The following is a 15,982-nucleotide window of genomic DNA, read 5'->3' on the forward strand; positions in this document are numbered from 1 at the left end:
CGCCGGTCACAAGAGGGTTCGCCGAGCCAACTTGATTAGTGTCGTCGATGCGGGTCTACATGGGGAGGTGGTATCACTTTATCTTGGTGCATCATCTCAATCGTCAACATGGGTTAAACCACCAGAAAAACATATTTCCTGTCATCATCAACAATTTTGGTACTGCCAAACTCTAGACCACAATGCTGAACGACAAGGAAAGTCTAGCTGTATTGAGACCGAGACATTTGATTTACACACCGTCACACTTCCCCGCTGCTCCATCTTCCTCTGAGGCCTTTTCCTTCCCTTCCTTTTCGTCTACGCGATACATAGGGATCTGGGAGACCGTAGCAGTATATGATACAAACAATAGAGGCAAAGCTTCATTTTCCTGTAGCCTCGCTTGAATTTAGCGGCGAATGTTGGTCTTGCCCTCCTTGGGAGGATCGTAGACAATCTTTCTCGACTTGAGCCAGGCCCACTTGTACCGCTTAACCCAGACGCTCATGGCGAACAGAACAGATGTGATCGCCAGAACCTTCATACCCATGCGCTTGCGGTCATCCATCTCGGGCTCAGCAGCCCAGTTGAGGAACTCGGTAACATCCTTGGCCATCTGGGAAGTTGTCGCAGGGGTCTCGTCCTCATACTCGACCAAGCCATCGTACAAGACACGAGCCATGGCAATACCGGTACCGGGGAAGTAGGGGTTGAAGTTGAGACCAGCGCCGACCTGGGCGCCGGCAGGGGGCTCATCGGGGTAGCCGGTGAGGAGGTTGAAGATGTAGTCGCAGCCACCGTGGCGGGCCTTGACCATCAAGCTGAGATCGGGAGGAAGGGCACCGTTGTTGGCGAAACGGGCAGCCTCATCGTTGGGGTAAGGAGAGGGGAGGTAGTCGGACAGCTTGCCGGGGCGCTTCTCGATCTCACCCTGGTCGTTGGGCTCGGTGTCGTACTCGTTCTCCTCAGCCAACGCCTTGGCCTCGTCAACGGTCAGGATGCTGCCGACCAGGGAGCGGTAGGGCACTCTGCTGAGAGAGTGGCACGATGCGCAGACCTCGCGGTAGACCTGGAAACCTCTCCGGAGACTGTGTGCGACCAAGACATCCCATGTAAGCCATCCTGTCGGAGCTAGTAGGGACAGGGGGTGGATGGTGGGGGGTTGGAGAGCTTACGCTTGGTGGTCAAAGGTCTTGAACCATTGGTTGTGAACCCAGGGGTACTTGGTGGGATGGAGACTATGTCGCCAGTAAGCTTCGCGATCTTGTATCCCAACTCGTGGTGCCGTAATGTCCAAGCCGGTTGAATATGCCTCAAACATGAGACGAATAACCTCGGCCCCCACGGCAACACGGGCTGGCCCCTCCGATCAACCACTCACCCTTCCTCAGCAGGCGTCATGGCATGAGAGTTGCCATAGAGATGGTAATACCAGCCGACAGAGCCGGCAGCAACGGCGGTGGCAGCGGCGGCGGCGATGTTCAAGCGGAGCGGTGACTCGGCAGTCGATCCGGAGCTCGAGGAAGCGGCGCGCTGGGAGGACGAATACGATTAGCTTCCAGCGGGCCACATAACAGCTTCATCCTCGTCCGGGTCGATAGCCGGAGCTTCCCTGGTCGGGACAATTGGAGGAGGCGGCGGTTCGGCGGGCGATGTCGTCGGTGCCATGTCATACCACCATGGGGCATGGCACTTGTCTTGGGCAAACATACCTTGGTAATCTGCACGGCGCCATTTCTCGCGCTGGCGAAGGCGCGCATCGGGCGCACACAGGACCTCGCAAGCATGGTGGGCACACCTTGCGGAGCTTAGGGGGGTATCGTGGGTGATCTGACAAGGCAATTGGCCTGCCAATGTCGGTGTTTTGAGGTTGGTGGCTCGGGCTGGTGATGGTCGACGCAGTCAGGATTCTCAAATTCGGGATTCTTAGGAACTCTGGCTGTCTGATTGGCCGGCCAATCACAGCAGTGCTGACGGCCTATCAATTTTTCCGCCAGCCTTTCCCTCGCCCGGCTGCGGGTGTTATGGGCTTGGCTTGTGCAATTCAGTCCCCAAGCTCCCACTCCGTACCCACCGTCTTTCCTGGATGGGGCTTCAAACATCAAACATCAGACATCAACGTCAGAGGTCATGACTTGGACAGAGAATATCCGTACCGATACCGCCGCATTCATCATTCACACCCAGGATATCACTAAACACAACTACTTTTCCTGTACACTTGAAACGCCGAAAACGCCCCATATCAAAAACCAACGCCTTTTCCTTGTATACAAAGCTCCATTTTAAACCCTTCAACTGCTCTCAGCTTAGGCGCTCTTCTGGCTGAGAACCTCTCTCCGCTTCTTCACCGCATTGGCAAGCACATCGAGAACAGAGACAGTTTCCTCCCAATCAATGCAGGCATCGGTAATGCTCACGCCATACTTGAGGCCCTCCTTGCCCTCTTTGGGCACCTTCTGGTTACCTGTCTAAGTGTTAGCAACTCGCAAAATCAACGTCAACTGTTCATGGGATAACTCACCCTCGACAATGTTGCTCTCAATCATGACACCCATAACACCCTCCTCACCCTTCTCAATCTGCTCAGCCAGCGTGGCAGCAACCAAGGGCTGGTTCTTGTGGTTCTTGAGGGAGTTGCCATGGCTGCAGTCCACCATCAACCGCTGACGAAGACCGGCCTTCTCGAGAGCCGCCTTGGCTTCAGCAATGCTCTTCGCATCGTAGTTGGTACCCTTGGTGCCACCACGGAGGATAACAAAGCAATCCTCGTTGCCGACGGTGCCGACAATGGCCACAACACCGGGCTTTGTCACCGAGAGGAAGTGATGGGGGTGTTTGACGGCCCCAATCGCGTCAACCGCAACGCCCAAGCTTCCATCGGTGCCGTTCTTGAAGCCGACAGGGAAACTGAGACCGCTAGCCAGTTCGCGATGAAGCTGGCTTTCAGTTGTGCGGGCGCCAACAGCACCAACACTCAAGAGATCGGCCAAAAACTGCGGGCTAATAGTATCGAGCATCTCGCTGGCAAGGGGCATGCCCTTGGTAGTGAGGTCAACAAAGAGCTGTCTGCTCAGACGAAGACCCTTGTTGATCTTAAAGCTGTTGTCGATATCGGGGTCGTTGATGAGGCCCTTCCATCCCACAGTAGTGCGTGGCTTCTCGAGGTAGGACCGCATAACAATCAACAACTCGTCCTTGTGCTTCTCCTTCTCCTTGAGCAGCATGTCGCAGTACTCAAGCGCCGCCTTTGGGTCATGGATAGAGCAGGGTCCAATGACGACCAGAAGCCTCTTCTTCTCATCGGTGTTGTTGACAATGGCAACAGCCTCCTCACGGCCCTCCAAAACGGTGCGCTTAGACTCGACAGTCTGGGGAATTTCGTGTTGGAGCAAGTCGGGTGGTGTCAACGGGTTGTAGCCGCGAACTGAACGAGGTCAGCGTTTGCTGGACATATGCGACGTTTCAGTCTTGGGCTCACGTACTCCTCCAGTCTTCGCTCTCGGCCTTGTTGCCAACATTCTTATTCTCAATGTAGAAACCCTACGCAACAATGTGAGTCAGCGTAGTCCTGTTGTTTCTCGGCGCTGTGGCCTGAACATACCGACATGATGGATGACTGCGCTTTGTGTCTGTCTCTCAAATGGTCCGGTTCAATTGGTGAGAAAAAAAGGGTGAAACTTGACACAGGCTAGAAGATATTTTTGCAGGAGAAAGATTGTCTTGCAGAGCAAATGGTGCATGAATCTTTTTTTCGCCGGTGGCGGTCAAAGAGCTCGAGGCCAATTCAACTACTCCCCTCCCATAGAGTTTTGAGAGGGGCAAACCCCAATGAGTCAAAGTGGGGCAATGTGCTATGTACCGTTTTCTGACTTAAAAGCCATCAGAAGAGACTCGGCTTATCCTAGCATCGCTTCTGCATTTGGCAAAGAACTACGTCAAAGACACTGGGCCCTGAGCTGGCTTTGGTTCATCCACAGGTTGCTGACACGCGAGTGAAAGGCACAGAACCATCAACAATGGGGGAACTAGAAAACAGCAGGGCGAAATGTGTGTAATTCACCTCCAGGCATTGGTCCTTCAGAGGTCTCGAAAGGGTGGTTCAACATGACCCCACCCACATCGCTTCCAAGGTCTTGAACTGCAGGCAGGCGGGAGCTCGAAGCAGGTCCCACTCGCCGACGTCGGACCTAGAATTCTATCGTCTTACTGGGAACATCCCGCCCAACGACATGCTAACTGTACAGGTACGGATGCCCAGACTTCTGAGCTCACCATCTCAATCCGTCTTGATGGGATGAAGAGCTACCTTTTTGAACTGTTCAATACCGTTGATCTTACCGTACAGCCACTTTAGAGCCAGTGTGCTCGTCGTCATGAGCCCGGCTGAGACTGAAAAGAGAATCACTCGCTGCCAAGTTTTGAGCAGCTCAAACATGGGATACGGGTACCTGCACGACATGGTCAGACAAGAGCACTACAGAAATCATTGCAACAAGGCTTTGCCTGTGTCTGCAGAGTTACCGTACCATCCGTTTTGCTCAAAACAATATTCAACCCACCCCCAGTATAGAAATGCCAAGCAGGTACTGAGAGCCATAGCACTGTAAACTTTGATGGTCCAAGGAGGACTGAGTAGTATCAGATCCATCGTTAACATGACGGCTGGCATCGCATGAAATCCACTGTGAAAGTTAGAGTTAGATTGGACATTTCAATGGGTCGTGGGCACTCTCACAAATCTGGGAGGAATGGAAGTGCGAACTCTGGTGGGAAAAGGAGGGACTTGTCAATGGCACTTATGCTCCAGTACAGAATGCTGATCAGAACCTCCAAGGGTGTTGAACACACTGCGAGAACATTTTTGATGCCAAAGAGCCGAGGGCTCAGAGTGAGATCGGCCAACAGGCCAAAGGCAAACGTTGCCGTCGCTAAAGCGAGCCCAATGATGGCTGTTCCCCTTGTCAGTCTTTTCCCTTTTCATCCTCTTGTGTGGAACGTAATGTACTGAGCAGTTGAAAGTCACCACCAAACCCGAAGTGAATTTCGGTTGGGAACTGCTGAAGGTACCAAAAGCTGCACGAGTATGACAGAAGACCGATGGCATGTACGAGGGCTGAGAAGCTCCGGGAAGGCGAGGAGAGCCGTTGTAAAGGGTGGGGTTGGTTTGCCATTCCGTACTATTTCGAGCGGGTGAGCAAGATGCACGGTTGAAATTAAATGCCCTCTGACCTCGGTATTCCTTATGAGGCCTCTTCCTTATATTATCAAAATGTGGATCGAAGCAAGAAAGAGGTTATCAAAGAGTGTGTGATGGACCCTCTCTACGTCATCGAATTCGATCAGAAAAGACCCAGGGTGATAGGCAAACGGAAGGTACTCGCAAAGGAGTGGTAGTAAAACAGATTCAACTGCAGCTAGCGAACGAAAGTGTACAACGATATAACGGATGAATACAAGCAGAGCAGATGCCATGAACCATAGGGTCAACGTTCACAAGTCATAGTGCACCTCATGTTCGCGGTTATCGGTCATGACCTTCAGCAAGTCAGGGGTGCCCTTAGCGTTGTGAGCTTCCCCACGGCTTCCAAAGCCTCTAGCGCCTTGGCACAAGCCCCCCACCTCCATCGCCTGGCGGGACGAAGCGATGCCCGATTTGGATGCGCGTTCGACGCAAGTGTTCGCGTTCTCCAGAAATTGTTAACCACCATACTGGCTTGGCCATATCATCGCCATCACCATCGCCATCAGACGTAACCCCTGGGGAGGAACTGTCATACGACATTCCAGGATGGCGGACAACACCAACGATGAGGACTTGAAGTCCAACAAGCGCAGCCATGCAGAATTCACAGAAAATGATGGTTCCGGTGAGTGTTGCCCTATTTATTTTCCACAGCCACTGCTTCCTTTGCGCTTGCTAACAGTGTCTTTCAGATAGCTCTTCAGACGATGACATGGGACCGCAGTTGCCGTCCGCCTCAGCGCCCAAAAAGAAGCGCCGTGTTCTGCCATACGAAAAGCTCTACATCTCAGCCCTCCCCAAGTCGACCCGTTACTCCAAGTCCCTGATGCACAAAGAGCAGTTGGCATTTCTCACCATGACACCTCTGACCGAGTTCCTCATAACATCGTCTGTGGATGGCGTAGTCAAGTTCTGGAAGAAGGTCGCCGACGGCATCGAGTTCGTGAAGGAGTTCAAGGCCCACCAGGGGGAGATCCGCTCTGTTTCGACCAGCGCAGATGGGAGGAGTTTTGCAACTGCCGGCCCCGATAAGACGGTGAAGCTGTTCGATGTCATGACATTTGATCTGTTAGCTGTTATCCAGCTAGAGTATGTGCCGCGGTGTGTATGCTGGGTTCACAAGAAAGGTGCTTCTCTTCCTCTGCTAGCCATATCCGATGATGGCCAAAAGCCTGGCATCTATATCTACGATGGACGGGGTGAAAACCTGATCCCTATTCATACCATCACCGGTCTTCACCGCAGCCCCGTCTCCCTGATGGCTTTCAACGACCATTACGACTGCGTAATATCGGCCGATGAGGGAGGCATGATTGAATATTGGCAGCCCGGAGGATCTTATCAAAAGCCTGACAACGTCTTTGAGTACAAGAGCTCAACGAATCTGTTTGACTTCAAGAAAGCAAAATCCATACCGACCTCGCTCACGCTATCGCCAGATGGGAATCGCTTCGCCACAATATCCTTCCCTGACAGGAAAATCCGCCTCTTCGACTTTGCCTCAGCCAAGCTTCAACGCACCTATGATGAGTCCCTTCAGGTCATTGAGGAAATGCAACAAGCTGGAACAGCGATACAGAAACTTGATCCAGTCGAGTTTGGTCGCCGATTAGCAACGGAACGGGAAATCGAATCCCCAGCTCTCCGCGACAAATTCAACCTCATCTTCGATGAATCTGGTCACTTTCTCCTCTATGGCTCTTACCTGGGTGTCAAGGTGCTCAACACATTCACAAATAAAGTGGTAAAAGTGTACGGCGGGGAGGAACATTATCGTCCACTAGCACTGGCCATCTACCAGGGTCAGCCTCAGAAGAAGGGGGTCACTACGGTAGCCATGGCGGCATCCAGCAACCCGCTTCTTCAAGAATCCGAAACAAGGGATCCCATATTGATCACCACGGGCGTGGGCAAGGTCCGATTTTACATGTTCACCAATGACGAGGAATTCTCCAAGTCAACCAGAGATGTTCAAAACGAGAAACCCACGATTCTAGGGGCAAAGAAGACGGAGCAAAAGAAGGTCGCCGAGACGGGCACATCGGCGGTCATCCACACCACATACGGTGATATTCATATTCGACTCTTCCCGGATGCAGCTCCCAAGGCCGTGGAGAACTTCGTGACGCATTCAAAACGCGGCTACTACAACAACACCATCTTCCATCGTGTGATTCGTAAGTTTATGATTCAGGGTGGTGACCCTCTGGGAGATGGAACCGGTGGTGAAAGTATCTGGGGGAGAGAGTTCGAGGATGAATTTAGCACATTGAAACACGACAAGCCATACACGGTTAGTATGGCGAATGCTGGCCCCAATACCAACGGGAGCCAGTTCTTTATCACCACTGAGAAAACAGTATGTTGTAATGCAATCCCTTTCTTTTGGCAAATTGGTACTGACTGAAGACAGCCATGGCTTGATAACAAGCACACGATATTTGGACGCGCCGTTCAAGGTCTTGATGTCATCCACAGGATCGAAAATGTCAAGACCTACAAAGAGAAACCAGCGGAGGACATCAAGATTGTCAATATTGACATTTCGTAGCACCATGGGCAGGAATGAGCCAGTAGCTGAATGAATGTGAATTGCCGATCGGCCCATGAGGGGCGGCACCTTTTGTATTCACCTGCCTAGAGCGATGTTTTGACATCACCGCCGTAGCTTATCTTTCTGAGCATGCTCCTGTTGAGCTCACCCACCGTTTGCACCCCGAGCAGTCCCATAGACTGGTCCACGTCAGCCAAAAGCGAAGCCAGCACATGCTTGGCTCCCTCTGTCCCTGCAATTCCAAGACCATATATCACCGGTCTGCCAACCAGGACCGCCTTTGCCCCCAAGGCCAGTGCTTTCAGAACATCCACCCCTGTACGGATTCCGGAGTCGAACATGACAGTCAAGCGGTCCCCAACGGCGTCTATAATTTCTGGGAGCATCTCCAAACTAGGCACCGCCCCATCCAGCTGCCTCCCTCCGTGATTGCTCACGATAATCCCGTCAACTCCACTTCTCGCCGCCAACACTGCATCCTCCACGCTCAGCACCCCCTTGAGCACAATCGGCCTGTCCCCCCACAATTTTCTCAAGGTGGCAAGGTCCTCCCACTTGTGCGCGTGCCCCGAGAAGACCTCCCCGGCCCAATACCGGCTTGCAGCAATGATGTTGTCCTCCACCTGGGCCTCGTTTTCGCCGGTGCTAAACTTGTCAGAAAACTTCTGCCGAAACACCGAGTCACTGAATCCGAGGGCATTGCCCTCCCCGACGGCAAAGGGGAGGAACCCTGTGTCGAGGTCGAGGGGCCGCCAGGCCATGGTGAAGGTGTCCAGTGTTACGACCAAGACCTCACAGCCAGCTACCCGGGCTCGGGAGAGCAAAGAGGCGGTGATGTCATCGTCGAGGGGCCAGTAGAGTTGGAACCACCTGGACGGCTTGGGATCAGGGACTAGGGTGGAAGCGGACGAGGTTGGCAGTCTGGCTGGTCCTGGGTCTTTTCCTTCTGCTGATGCTGATGCTGATGCTGCCGTTGCGGGATCATCCGCCGGCGCCGGTGGGGCGGGCTCTTCTGTTTCTGGTGAGGGCGGGCTGGGGCCTCCTGTGTCCTCTAGAGCCGCGACGATCTCCTCTAGGGGGGTGCTGGATGCGGTGCTGTAGATAAATGGGACGTTGAGGGCGGCGCAGGCTTTGGCGACGCCGGTTTCTGCGTCGGGGTGGTAGGCTGATTGCACACCGATGGGGGCCATGAGGATGGGGGAGTCTGGTGTCTTTTGTTAGCTGATGTTGTTTTTCTTCTGCCTTGGTCTCATGAAAATCCCATCGCTGTGGTGTGTGAAGAATGAGAATACATACCATATGTCTTGCCAAACAGCTTCACACTTAGATTGCGAGGCAGTGTGTCTCTCAACATACGGGGTATGACCTTCCACTGCCGGAAAGCCAGCCGGTTGGCGTGCATCGTCGCTTGCTCGCCTGCCCCTCCGAACACATAGTTGAATCCCTGGGGGCTCATCGCCTCCCGGGCTTGCTGTTCAAGTTTGTTGGGATCGGTGGTGGTGACGGGCTTCTTTCCCGCCGTGAGGGCTTGAAAGTAAATGTCGATTTGGTACTGGCCATAGGGGATCTTGTTGCTGTTGCTGGCGACGACAGTGATGGTGGTGTTGTCGTTGTTAGTAGGGGCGGTGGAGCGTGGGGTCTTCTCATCTCTTATGTTAGCGTTCAGGTTATTTAAGTTGGGTCTGTCGGCTTCGTCGCCGTTGCTAGATCTGGGATGGTTCATCTTGAATTGGGGCTGCAAAAACAAATTTGGGTATCACGAGTGCGCTTTACAGTGTAAATGAACGGAGACATGAAGAGTAGAAAATGAAGCCGCCTTGACTTCCCCGCACAACTAGCTACCCACTCGCTATTCTTTGAGATGCCAATGCCAATGGTGGTAAATTGTGGGGGCATTTGGAGTAGGATCAACATAGTCTACGGTGTCATACTCACACATCCAGAACTAATTCAGCATTAGTTTGCCACATCCTGTTGAAGAAATTGTCCTGATCGTTTTATTGTTATCATCGCTGCCCCTTTCGCAAGCGGTGCGAGAACGTCTGCTCTCTACCTGGGAATCAAAACGAACCAAAACGCCAACCAGATGCTCCCAACCCACACGTTGCATTACCTCTTACATCAATAGACCGCCAACTTGACAAAGCTCTGCACTCAAAAACACATCCCTTATTGGATGTCATTTCTATCAGTCTCCCCTCATGGCTTGATAGACCAAAGCTCCCTCGACCTATGAACAGTTAGCATGAGACCTACAGATCGAAACACTACGGGAAGCAGAACAAAGGAGAACATACCATCCAAGCTCGCGGTGTTTTTTGCTGCTCTTGCCTTTGCTCTCAGCCGTAGACACAGCCAGCGCCTTGCTGCAGGCTGCAAAAGACTCTAGAAGCTCCTTCATCCTCCCAGACTTGATGAACTCCTGAGCTATGTTTGAGTCCTTCTCGGCAATCAGAGCAGCCAAGTCCATGCATTCCATGAAGTTGTCGCGCGAAACGGCGCCGCCGGCAAAATGGAGGGTGCTGATGTATGCGATAACTGTCTCGGGAATATAGGCCTCGCGGAGGTCCTGAAAGTCGTTGTCGACTTCATTGCTGACCATCAACCAGTTGTTCAGCACCGGCTGCATACAGTTCTTAACATTGCGCACGTCGCCAACGGCCTGAGTCCACATTTCGCGCGCAGGGGGGTGGGATGGACTATAGTGTTCATAGTTAGCAAGGTCGGTGTTGCATCAATAGTAGACGTGGGCTGGGTACATACTCTCTGCTGAGACCAGCCATGGAAGCCAATGTCTCCATTGAGTCCAGTGCTCGGACGAGACATTCAAGTTCCCATAGGTTTCTGACAACATTCAGAAGCCTGTCTCTGCTGACGCCACACTCTTGAAGGAAGGCTTCACTGAAATCGTGATTAGCGACCTCATCAAACCACCCGTGGGCATCATCTTGGTTTTGGTCCACAAAGGTGATGAACGTCAACTTCTCCATGGCGATGTATCGCCCGGAAACACGGACGCTGAGGGCGCGGGCAGCACGCAAGTCGGCCCGTTCTACGGAGGGTTAATATCCATTTGGGCAACTGAAAATTAGTGGAGGAATAACTTACTCAAGAAGTACTTGTAAACCCGGATGGCGTAGGTGCATGTCTCCAAGAACAGCCCCGGGACCATTATGAGCCACTCCAGAGTGCGGATGAGTTCTTCGCTTTCTCCCTCCATGTCGTTGGAGTCAACCCCGATGAAATCCGGTCGAACAATTCTACCATATTTCAGTGTGGCCGGCCCCTCTTCCAGAATCTTGAAGTGACCCTTTACATCGCATCGAACCGACTTGTCGTTGACATCGTTCAGGTAGATAAGGGGCAACTTTCGACCAAACTCCTTTATGTCGACTCCCAACTTGGTCATGATGATCAGCTGATGCTCACGGGGTTCATCGCCCACAATGTGAATGAGATTTCTGCCTAGCACCTCGTATAGACGGTCCTCGTGGAGTTTGGAGCAGTACAGGGGAACAAGCTCCTCAAGGTTGGCGAGTCGAAGGTAGCTGACATAGGAGGTAAGAATGTTCTCCTGGGCGTGGCGAATTGCCTTGTGGCCGCTTTCTTGCTTGGAGTCACTGAGCCTATCCAGGGTGTTGACGATGATGAGGACATGAGCCAATGTCCTCAACCCGTCGTAATCGCCCAGCCCAACGTACTTCTTTTCGTTGATGTGCTCCGAAATGGGGAAGTTGATCTCTGGGATCAGCTTTGACTTTGCCCTGGCATTCGCCTTCTTGGAAAGCACAACACCTTGATGGAATAGATACCGGCCCAGGTCGTTGGCAACAATGGCGGCTTGGAGCGACTTGGAAGTCCCCAGAGCCTCGTTGCTAGTCTTCGGATCGTTCTCCAAACTGGCCACGAGGCGCTTCGCAACTGTGGCTGGCTCACCGTGGTAAACAACAGCGTTGAAGGCCGGAAAACGCGCAGCGATCTCTACCAAGTCCTTGCCGCCCTTCTTCATCAAGAAAATGTCGAACTGTGTCCTGAGAAGAGCGTTGTAGTGGGCGAAAAGCTTATCATCCCACGATTTGCACACCTTGTCAACGCTCTCAAGATCGCCAGCAAGAAGTCCATAGACGGCCCGATCGTATTCGCTTGTTCCCCCATCATGAGCAGCTGCATAGCACATCCTTCTCCAGAGCACGAGCGAGCCTGGCTCAAAGTCAAATTGTTCTTCATCTTGGGGATTTGAAAGTGGCAGCGGCGCGATTGTAGCTGCTCTCCACAGTTCCGTCCTCTCTGCGCACCAGTCCCGTATCTCCGACATGGAGCACCCCCGGCGTAGCATCTCAAAGCATCCCAGCCAGATGGCCCGCTCGAAGAACTCGTCCTGCGGCTCTAACTTTCGGCCTTGGCGTGTGACGGCGTCTGGATCGAGCTGGGTAACGAGAATATTTGAGCCAAGGTGGGATTGGGAAGTGGCAGTATTAGGGTCAAGCACACCCTGGTACCCATTGACACTCTTCTGTAGCTTGATCTTGTGGCGTGTATGAAGCCAGCCATGTGCCAGGATGTCGCCCCTCTCGGCGTTGTGCTGGAGCTCGCTGACAATCACATCGACTGGTGGTCCGTGAGTGGCGCTGTTCTGCAACCACTCCAACACGATCCTCCTTTCTCTGGCCACAGAGTCGGTGATCAGAAACTCCTCCCACCATTCTCTCCGCGACTGGGGCACCGGATTCCTGCCGTTCTTTTCCTCGGCGAGCTCTGAATCTTGGTAACGGAAAGGCAGTATGCGCCGTAAGAGATCCCAGGTTTGTGCCTCCTCCTCTGCCCGTCGCACCTCCTCAGCGCTGACAGAAAAATGGCCTTCTTCAACTTCGTCCACATCCATATCCACCAAGCCTGGTCTTTGCCAAACAGCGCCCCGATTTCGTCCTCCCGCCTGACTTGCTTGCAACCTGTCTACTCTGTTCCGTGCATAGTTGTAGTAGGAATCGAGAAGTTTGAAGATTTGTTCACGTTTCTCAGAGTTCGACCTGCCTCTCAGATCGGTGTTGTAGCGGTCCAGTTCAGCAGCGAAGAAATCGACGTCGTTCCCGACTCGGACGGTACTATGGCGGTATGTAGACTCGAGGTCGGTCATTTCGCGGTGTGACGGTTCTGCGCACTCAAGTTAGATGAAACACAGAAATTGCATCATGGAGAAGGGTTCTGACCTCGAAGTCGACTCTCCGAGCTAGCCTGGGAGCTTTCCTGGGAGATGGATGGAAAATTCTATCGAGCGGGTGCTGTCAGCAACGTTTCAACCAGCTCGAGATTGAACACATTGGATTGCTCACAAATCCAGGCGCCATGACACCGATGGGATAATGAAGTTGAAATATACAACGCAAGAGTCTCTGATTCACACAGTCTTGCCCAGTCTGCGAATGGGCGTGGCTTCGTCTTACTGTGGTCTGTTGGGAGCAGTGAGGTGGGTCTTGCGCAAACAGTCTGAAAGTCTATTGCATCGTATGCTCAATGTTGGGCGTTGAGTGAATTTTCTGTTCAGCGCCGGGGTCAATTGGTGGTTTCGGAGAGATTGGCGGCAGTAATGTGTTGGTAATCTACCTATCTCCCTGGAGGGTGGGTATCGATGGTGGTGGTCCTTTGAGCTGTTGGACGCGGTCGCGTCAATACCGTTCGAAAAATCGGGCTTGAGAGCAGCGTCGAAGCCCTGGAGAGTGAGCTCCCCGGTTATTAGGCTGCCAAGCTTCTTGAGCCAGACTCTCAGTATAAGCACGGACCGTATAGGGGCTCTAGCTTCGCGCTCGCCCTGGGCCCCACCCAACTCAGCGAACTAGAAAAAGCTTTTGCGATTGGAAAATTTGGACTTTTCCTCTTTTCTTCTTCATGTCTTTGGCATTCGTCTTAGAGTCTCGGAACAAGGCCTCAGTTCTTGTTCAGGTCCACGCGGCCTCTCGCGCGCTCAACGATCGCCTAGAGTAAATATGCACTCTCCACATAAGTTACCTGCACCTTTTCAGGGCGTTCAGGTGGACGCATTGGATGTGTGATACATTTTAATATCTTGACCATTTGTATTATTGCTTCGCCTTCTCCCTCTGCTCCATCTTCAGCCTCAACAAGCTCGCCTTCGGGCAGCTAACCGTGGTTGCCTCGTCGCTGTTCTTTTTGTAGAATGCCTGGCAACATTCGTAGAGGGCATCGACATATCTTGTACACTTGGCTTCGTCAAATCCATTCCGCGTCAAACAATCTGTGATGCCTGTGAGCTACAATGGTTTACTGGGCCGTGAGCCTCAACTACACGTTACATAGCCTGCTCACTTTGTATGGCGCACTGGTTTTTAGTCAGCATATGTCCTCTTCTTTCAACCACTCCCATGTGATGGGAGAGTCAGACGTACCGCGCGTGGGTGGCATGGAGGATCAGTTTGGAGATCTCTTTCTAGCGCCTGCAGTTTGGAACGTCAACATCCGCCTTTCTAGAATTTCGAGAGTAAGGCAGCCCGACCATCTTAAAAGATATGGCGCCGTGTTCGCGGGGCTATAAGGGTTTGGTATTCAAAGAACGCTTCAGATGTTCGGTGTAGGGTTGTCAGTTTGGCGAACAGCATCAGCGTGGTTCCTAATCCTTAAGTAGAGTGGAAACAATGATGTCAGGATCCCTGTCATAAATCAAAGAGCCGCTAGCTGTCCGCTGTGAGACAGCGGACCATGGCACTTTGGGAACCGTATGTAGAGCCCCCAACTCGCTAATCCCTTCTGGATTATTGTACTGCTGGAGAGTTTTTCTGCTTGAATAAAAAGCTCCTACTAGGTAGGGTTGATGTTATGTCTTGCTTGGGCTTTCCTTCCCGCCCGTCAGTTAACCCCAAAACCTTAATTCAACTTGAGCCCCACCAAGCCTCTGCCTAGCTGTAACAACCGCCCCGCGCAAACGAACCGCCACATCCCACCTTTTGTCGCCAGCGTCAGTTCACAGTGCAGCTTTCCGATTACTTCCTCTCCTCCACAGTACTCATCTCCCCCTTCGTCCAAACCATCGATCACTGAAAGGTTCACATCCCCTACGTGAATCCCAAATCGGCCGCGACACTCCGCTCAGGTACGTCGTAAGCGCTTCCTCTGCCCCTCCATCGCGTACGCGACTTCGCGCCCAGGGCAGCGTCCCGTTCCTCTCTAGGTACAGGCACAGGCACCCCTAGGCACGCGCGCTTCCCATCTCCCGAAGTCGCCCATTATCTGCAACTCGCCCCTCCGAGCAGCCTACTTCTCTTTCACTCACTTCCGCACAATCCGAGTTGCCACAGCCCAACAAAGACATTTTTCGAATCAAGAAGGGCTAATTTCCCACGCTCACAGCTCACCTTCTCACCGACGACAACCAACCCCTCTCAAGAATTCGCAATGGCCGACGCTGCGGAGAACGGTTCCCCTGGCCAGGGCCCCGATGTCCCCCAGGGTGGCAGCGAGCACCTTAACATCAAGGTGACCGACAACAACAACGAGGTCTTCTTTAAGATTAAACGAAGCACCAAGCTGGAGAAGCTGATGACTGCCTTCTGCGAACGCCAGGGTAAGACCATCCAGTCGGTCAGGTTTCTCTTCGAAGGCCAGCGTGTCCAACCTTCCGACACCCCAGATACGGTATGTTTGTTTGCCCCTGGACGCTTCAGGCTTTTCATGCTCTTCGTCCATTGCAGTTATACTTGGGGCAGGGCAGTTCACTAATCGATTTGGTCTACGTTGGTTTTAGCTCGAAATGCAGGATGGGGACACTCTCGAGGTTCACCAGGAACAAGTCGGTGGTGGTGGTCTCTAGACATCCAAGAAAGCCTTTCTTCCCCGATCCTTTTGGGATTATGGGGCACTGCAAACTGGGAAAATCGTCTGGACATGTCTTGACCTCATATAAGTGGGCGGTAGATTTCCATGATGAGTCAGCGGAGCGAAGGAGAGCATTGGCATTCATGGCTTAACAGTGGTCACAGTCGTTGGTGCACAGGCACAGTACCAATGAGGTGGGAACAAGTCAACATCGGATGGGATGGATGGTGTTATCTTGGGCGGCCCGGTCTTGATGAAGGCAGATGATTGTCATCTCTGGCTATTGCGATGTTCTTTTTGCCAATGGAAGGATTCTGATTCTGGCGCATTTCGGGGCGTAGTACTATGACACAATTTACGGAAAGACAACTTTGCAA

At 52.7% G+C, this 15,982-nt stretch overlaps 8 protein-coding genes across 8 annotated transcripts; 2 read left to right on the plus strand and 6 right to left on the minus strand.

Annotated features, from left to right (window-relative positions):
- Positions 1-391: 391 nt before the first annotated feature.
- Positions 392-1,911, minus strand: CYT1 (cytochrome c1; the record flags this gene model as incomplete). Its single annotated transcript, XM_062874538.1, has 4 exons — positions 1,695-1,911; positions 1,364-1,515; positions 1,158-1,220; positions 392-1,070 (listed from the first exon to the last, which is right to left on the minus strand). Exons 1-4 carry the CDS (start codon positions 1,767-1,769, stop codon positions 392-394), a joined length of 969 nt encoding a protein of 322 aa, XP_062737678.1. The 5' UTR covers positions 1,770-1,911.
- A 117-nt stretch (positions 1,912-2,028) lies between these two features.
- ARO3 (3-deoxy-7-phosphoheptulonate synthase) lies at positions 2,029-3,592 on the minus strand (the record flags this gene model as incomplete). The annotated part of the gene is made up of 4 exons (XM_062874539.1): positions 2,029-2,449; positions 2,507-3,409; positions 3,468-3,525; positions 3,587-3,592. 4 exons carry the CDS (start codon positions 3,590-3,592, stop codon positions 2,292-2,294), a joined length of 1,125 nt encoding a protein of 374 aa, XP_062737679.1. The 3' UTR covers positions 2,029-2,291.
- A 352-nt stretch (positions 3,593-3,944) lies between these two features.
- cyp15 (Peptidyl-prolyl cis-trans isomerase cyp15) lies at positions 3,945-9,338 on the plus strand. Its single transcript, XM_062874541.1, has 5 exons — positions 3,945-4,032; positions 4,230-5,310; positions 5,371-5,852; positions 5,920-7,586; positions 7,641-9,338. Exons 3-5 carry the CDS (start codon positions 5,774-5,776, stop codon positions 7,776-7,778), a joined length of 1,884 nt encoding a protein of 627 aa, XP_062737680.1. The 5' UTR covers positions 3,945-4,032; positions 4,230-5,310; positions 5,371-5,773; the 3' UTR covers positions 7,779-9,338.
- On the minus strand, positions 4,262-5,471 carry QC761_112570 (uncharacterized protein; the record flags this gene model as incomplete). The annotated part of the gene is made up of 4 exons (XM_062874540.1): positions 4,991-5,471; positions 4,721-4,934; positions 4,512-4,667; positions 4,262-4,433 (listed from the first exon to the last, which is right to left on the minus strand). Exons 1-4 carry the CDS (start codon positions 5,154-5,156, stop codon positions 4,262-4,264), a joined length of 708 nt encoding a protein of 235 aa, XP_062737681.1. The 5' UTR covers positions 5,157-5,471.
- QC761_112590 (uncharacterized protein) lies at positions 7,810-9,504 on the minus strand (the record flags this gene model as incomplete). Its single annotated transcript, XM_062874542.1, has 2 exons — positions 7,810-8,985; positions 9,078-9,504. The coding sequence occupies 2 exons, from the start codon at positions 9,502-9,504 to the stop codon at positions 7,865-7,867; spliced, it is 1,548 nt and encodes a 515-aa protein (XP_062737682.1). The 3' UTR covers positions 7,810-7,864.
- A 476-nt stretch (positions 9,505-9,980) lies between these two features.
- On the minus strand, positions 9,981-13,480 carry NUP84 (Nucleoporin nup84; the record flags this gene model as incomplete). The annotated part of the gene is made up of 6 exons (XM_062874543.1): positions 13,112-13,480; positions 12,989-13,046; positions 10,890-12,932; positions 10,545-10,833; positions 10,079-10,480; positions 9,981-10,011 (listed from the first exon to the last, which is right to left on the minus strand). Exons 1-6 carry the CDS (start codon positions 13,124-13,126, stop codon positions 9,981-9,983), a joined length of 2,838 nt encoding a protein of 945 aa, XP_062737683.1. The 5' UTR covers positions 13,127-13,480.
- On the plus strand, positions 13,468-15,979 carry SMT3 (SUMO protein smt3). The gene is made up of 3 exons (XM_062874545.1): positions 13,468-14,883; positions 15,141-15,425; positions 15,535-15,979. The coding sequence occupies exons 2-3, from the start codon at positions 15,186-15,188 to the stop codon at positions 15,598-15,600; spliced, it is 306 nt and encodes a 101-aa protein (XP_062737684.1). The 5' UTR covers positions 13,468-14,883; positions 15,141-15,185; the 3' UTR covers positions 15,601-15,979.
- On the minus strand, positions 13,598-14,439 carry CMC4 (Cx9C motif-containing protein 4, mitochondrial). The gene is made up of 3 exons (XM_062874544.1): positions 14,290-14,439; positions 14,183-14,230; positions 13,598-14,047 (listed from the first exon to the last, which is right to left on the minus strand). Exons 1-3 carry the CDS (start codon positions 14,290-14,292, stop codon positions 13,856-13,858), a joined length of 243 nt encoding a protein of 80 aa, XP_062737685.1. The 5' UTR covers positions 14,293-14,439; the 3' UTR covers positions 13,598-13,855.
- Positions 15,980-15,982: the final 3 nt, after the last annotated feature.

This window comes from Podospora bellae-mahoneyi (assembly GCF_035222275.1).
Source record: "Podospora bellae-mahoneyi strain CBS 112042 chromosome 1 map unlocalized CBS112042p_1, whole genome shotgun sequence".
In the NCBI taxonomy this organism is placed as follows: domain Eukaryota; kingdom Fungi; phylum Ascomycota; class Sordariomycetes; order Sordariales; family Podosporaceae; genus Podospora; species Podospora bellae-mahoneyi.

Bases quoted from the DNA above. Each gene is read 5' to 3' on its own strand.
- cyp15 (XM_062874541.1), top strand. From the start codon at position 5,774: ATGGCGGACAACACCAACGATGAGGACTTGAAGTCCAACAAGCGCAGC. The intron at 5,853-5,919 runs GTGAGTGTTGCC...AGTGTCTTTCAG, and splicing joins CACAGAAAATGATGGTTCCG to ATAGCTCTTCAGACGATGAC. The intron at 7,587-7,640 runs GTATGTTGTAAT...GACTGAAGACAG, and splicing joins TTATCACCACTGAGAAAACA to CCATGGCTTGATAACAAGCA.
- CMC4 (XM_062874544.1), bottom strand. The intron at 14,048-14,182 runs GTACGTCTGACT...AAACCATTGTAG, and splicing joins CTCCATGCCACCCACGCGCG to CTCACAGGCATCACAGATTG.
- SMT3 (XM_062874545.1), top strand. From the start codon at position 15,186: ATGGCCGACGCTGCGGAGAACGGTTCCCCTGGCCAGGGCCCCGATGTC. The intron at 15,426-15,534 runs GTATGTTTGTTT...CGTTGGTTTTAG, and splicing joins CTTCCGACACCCCAGATACG to CTCGAAATGCAGGATGGGGA.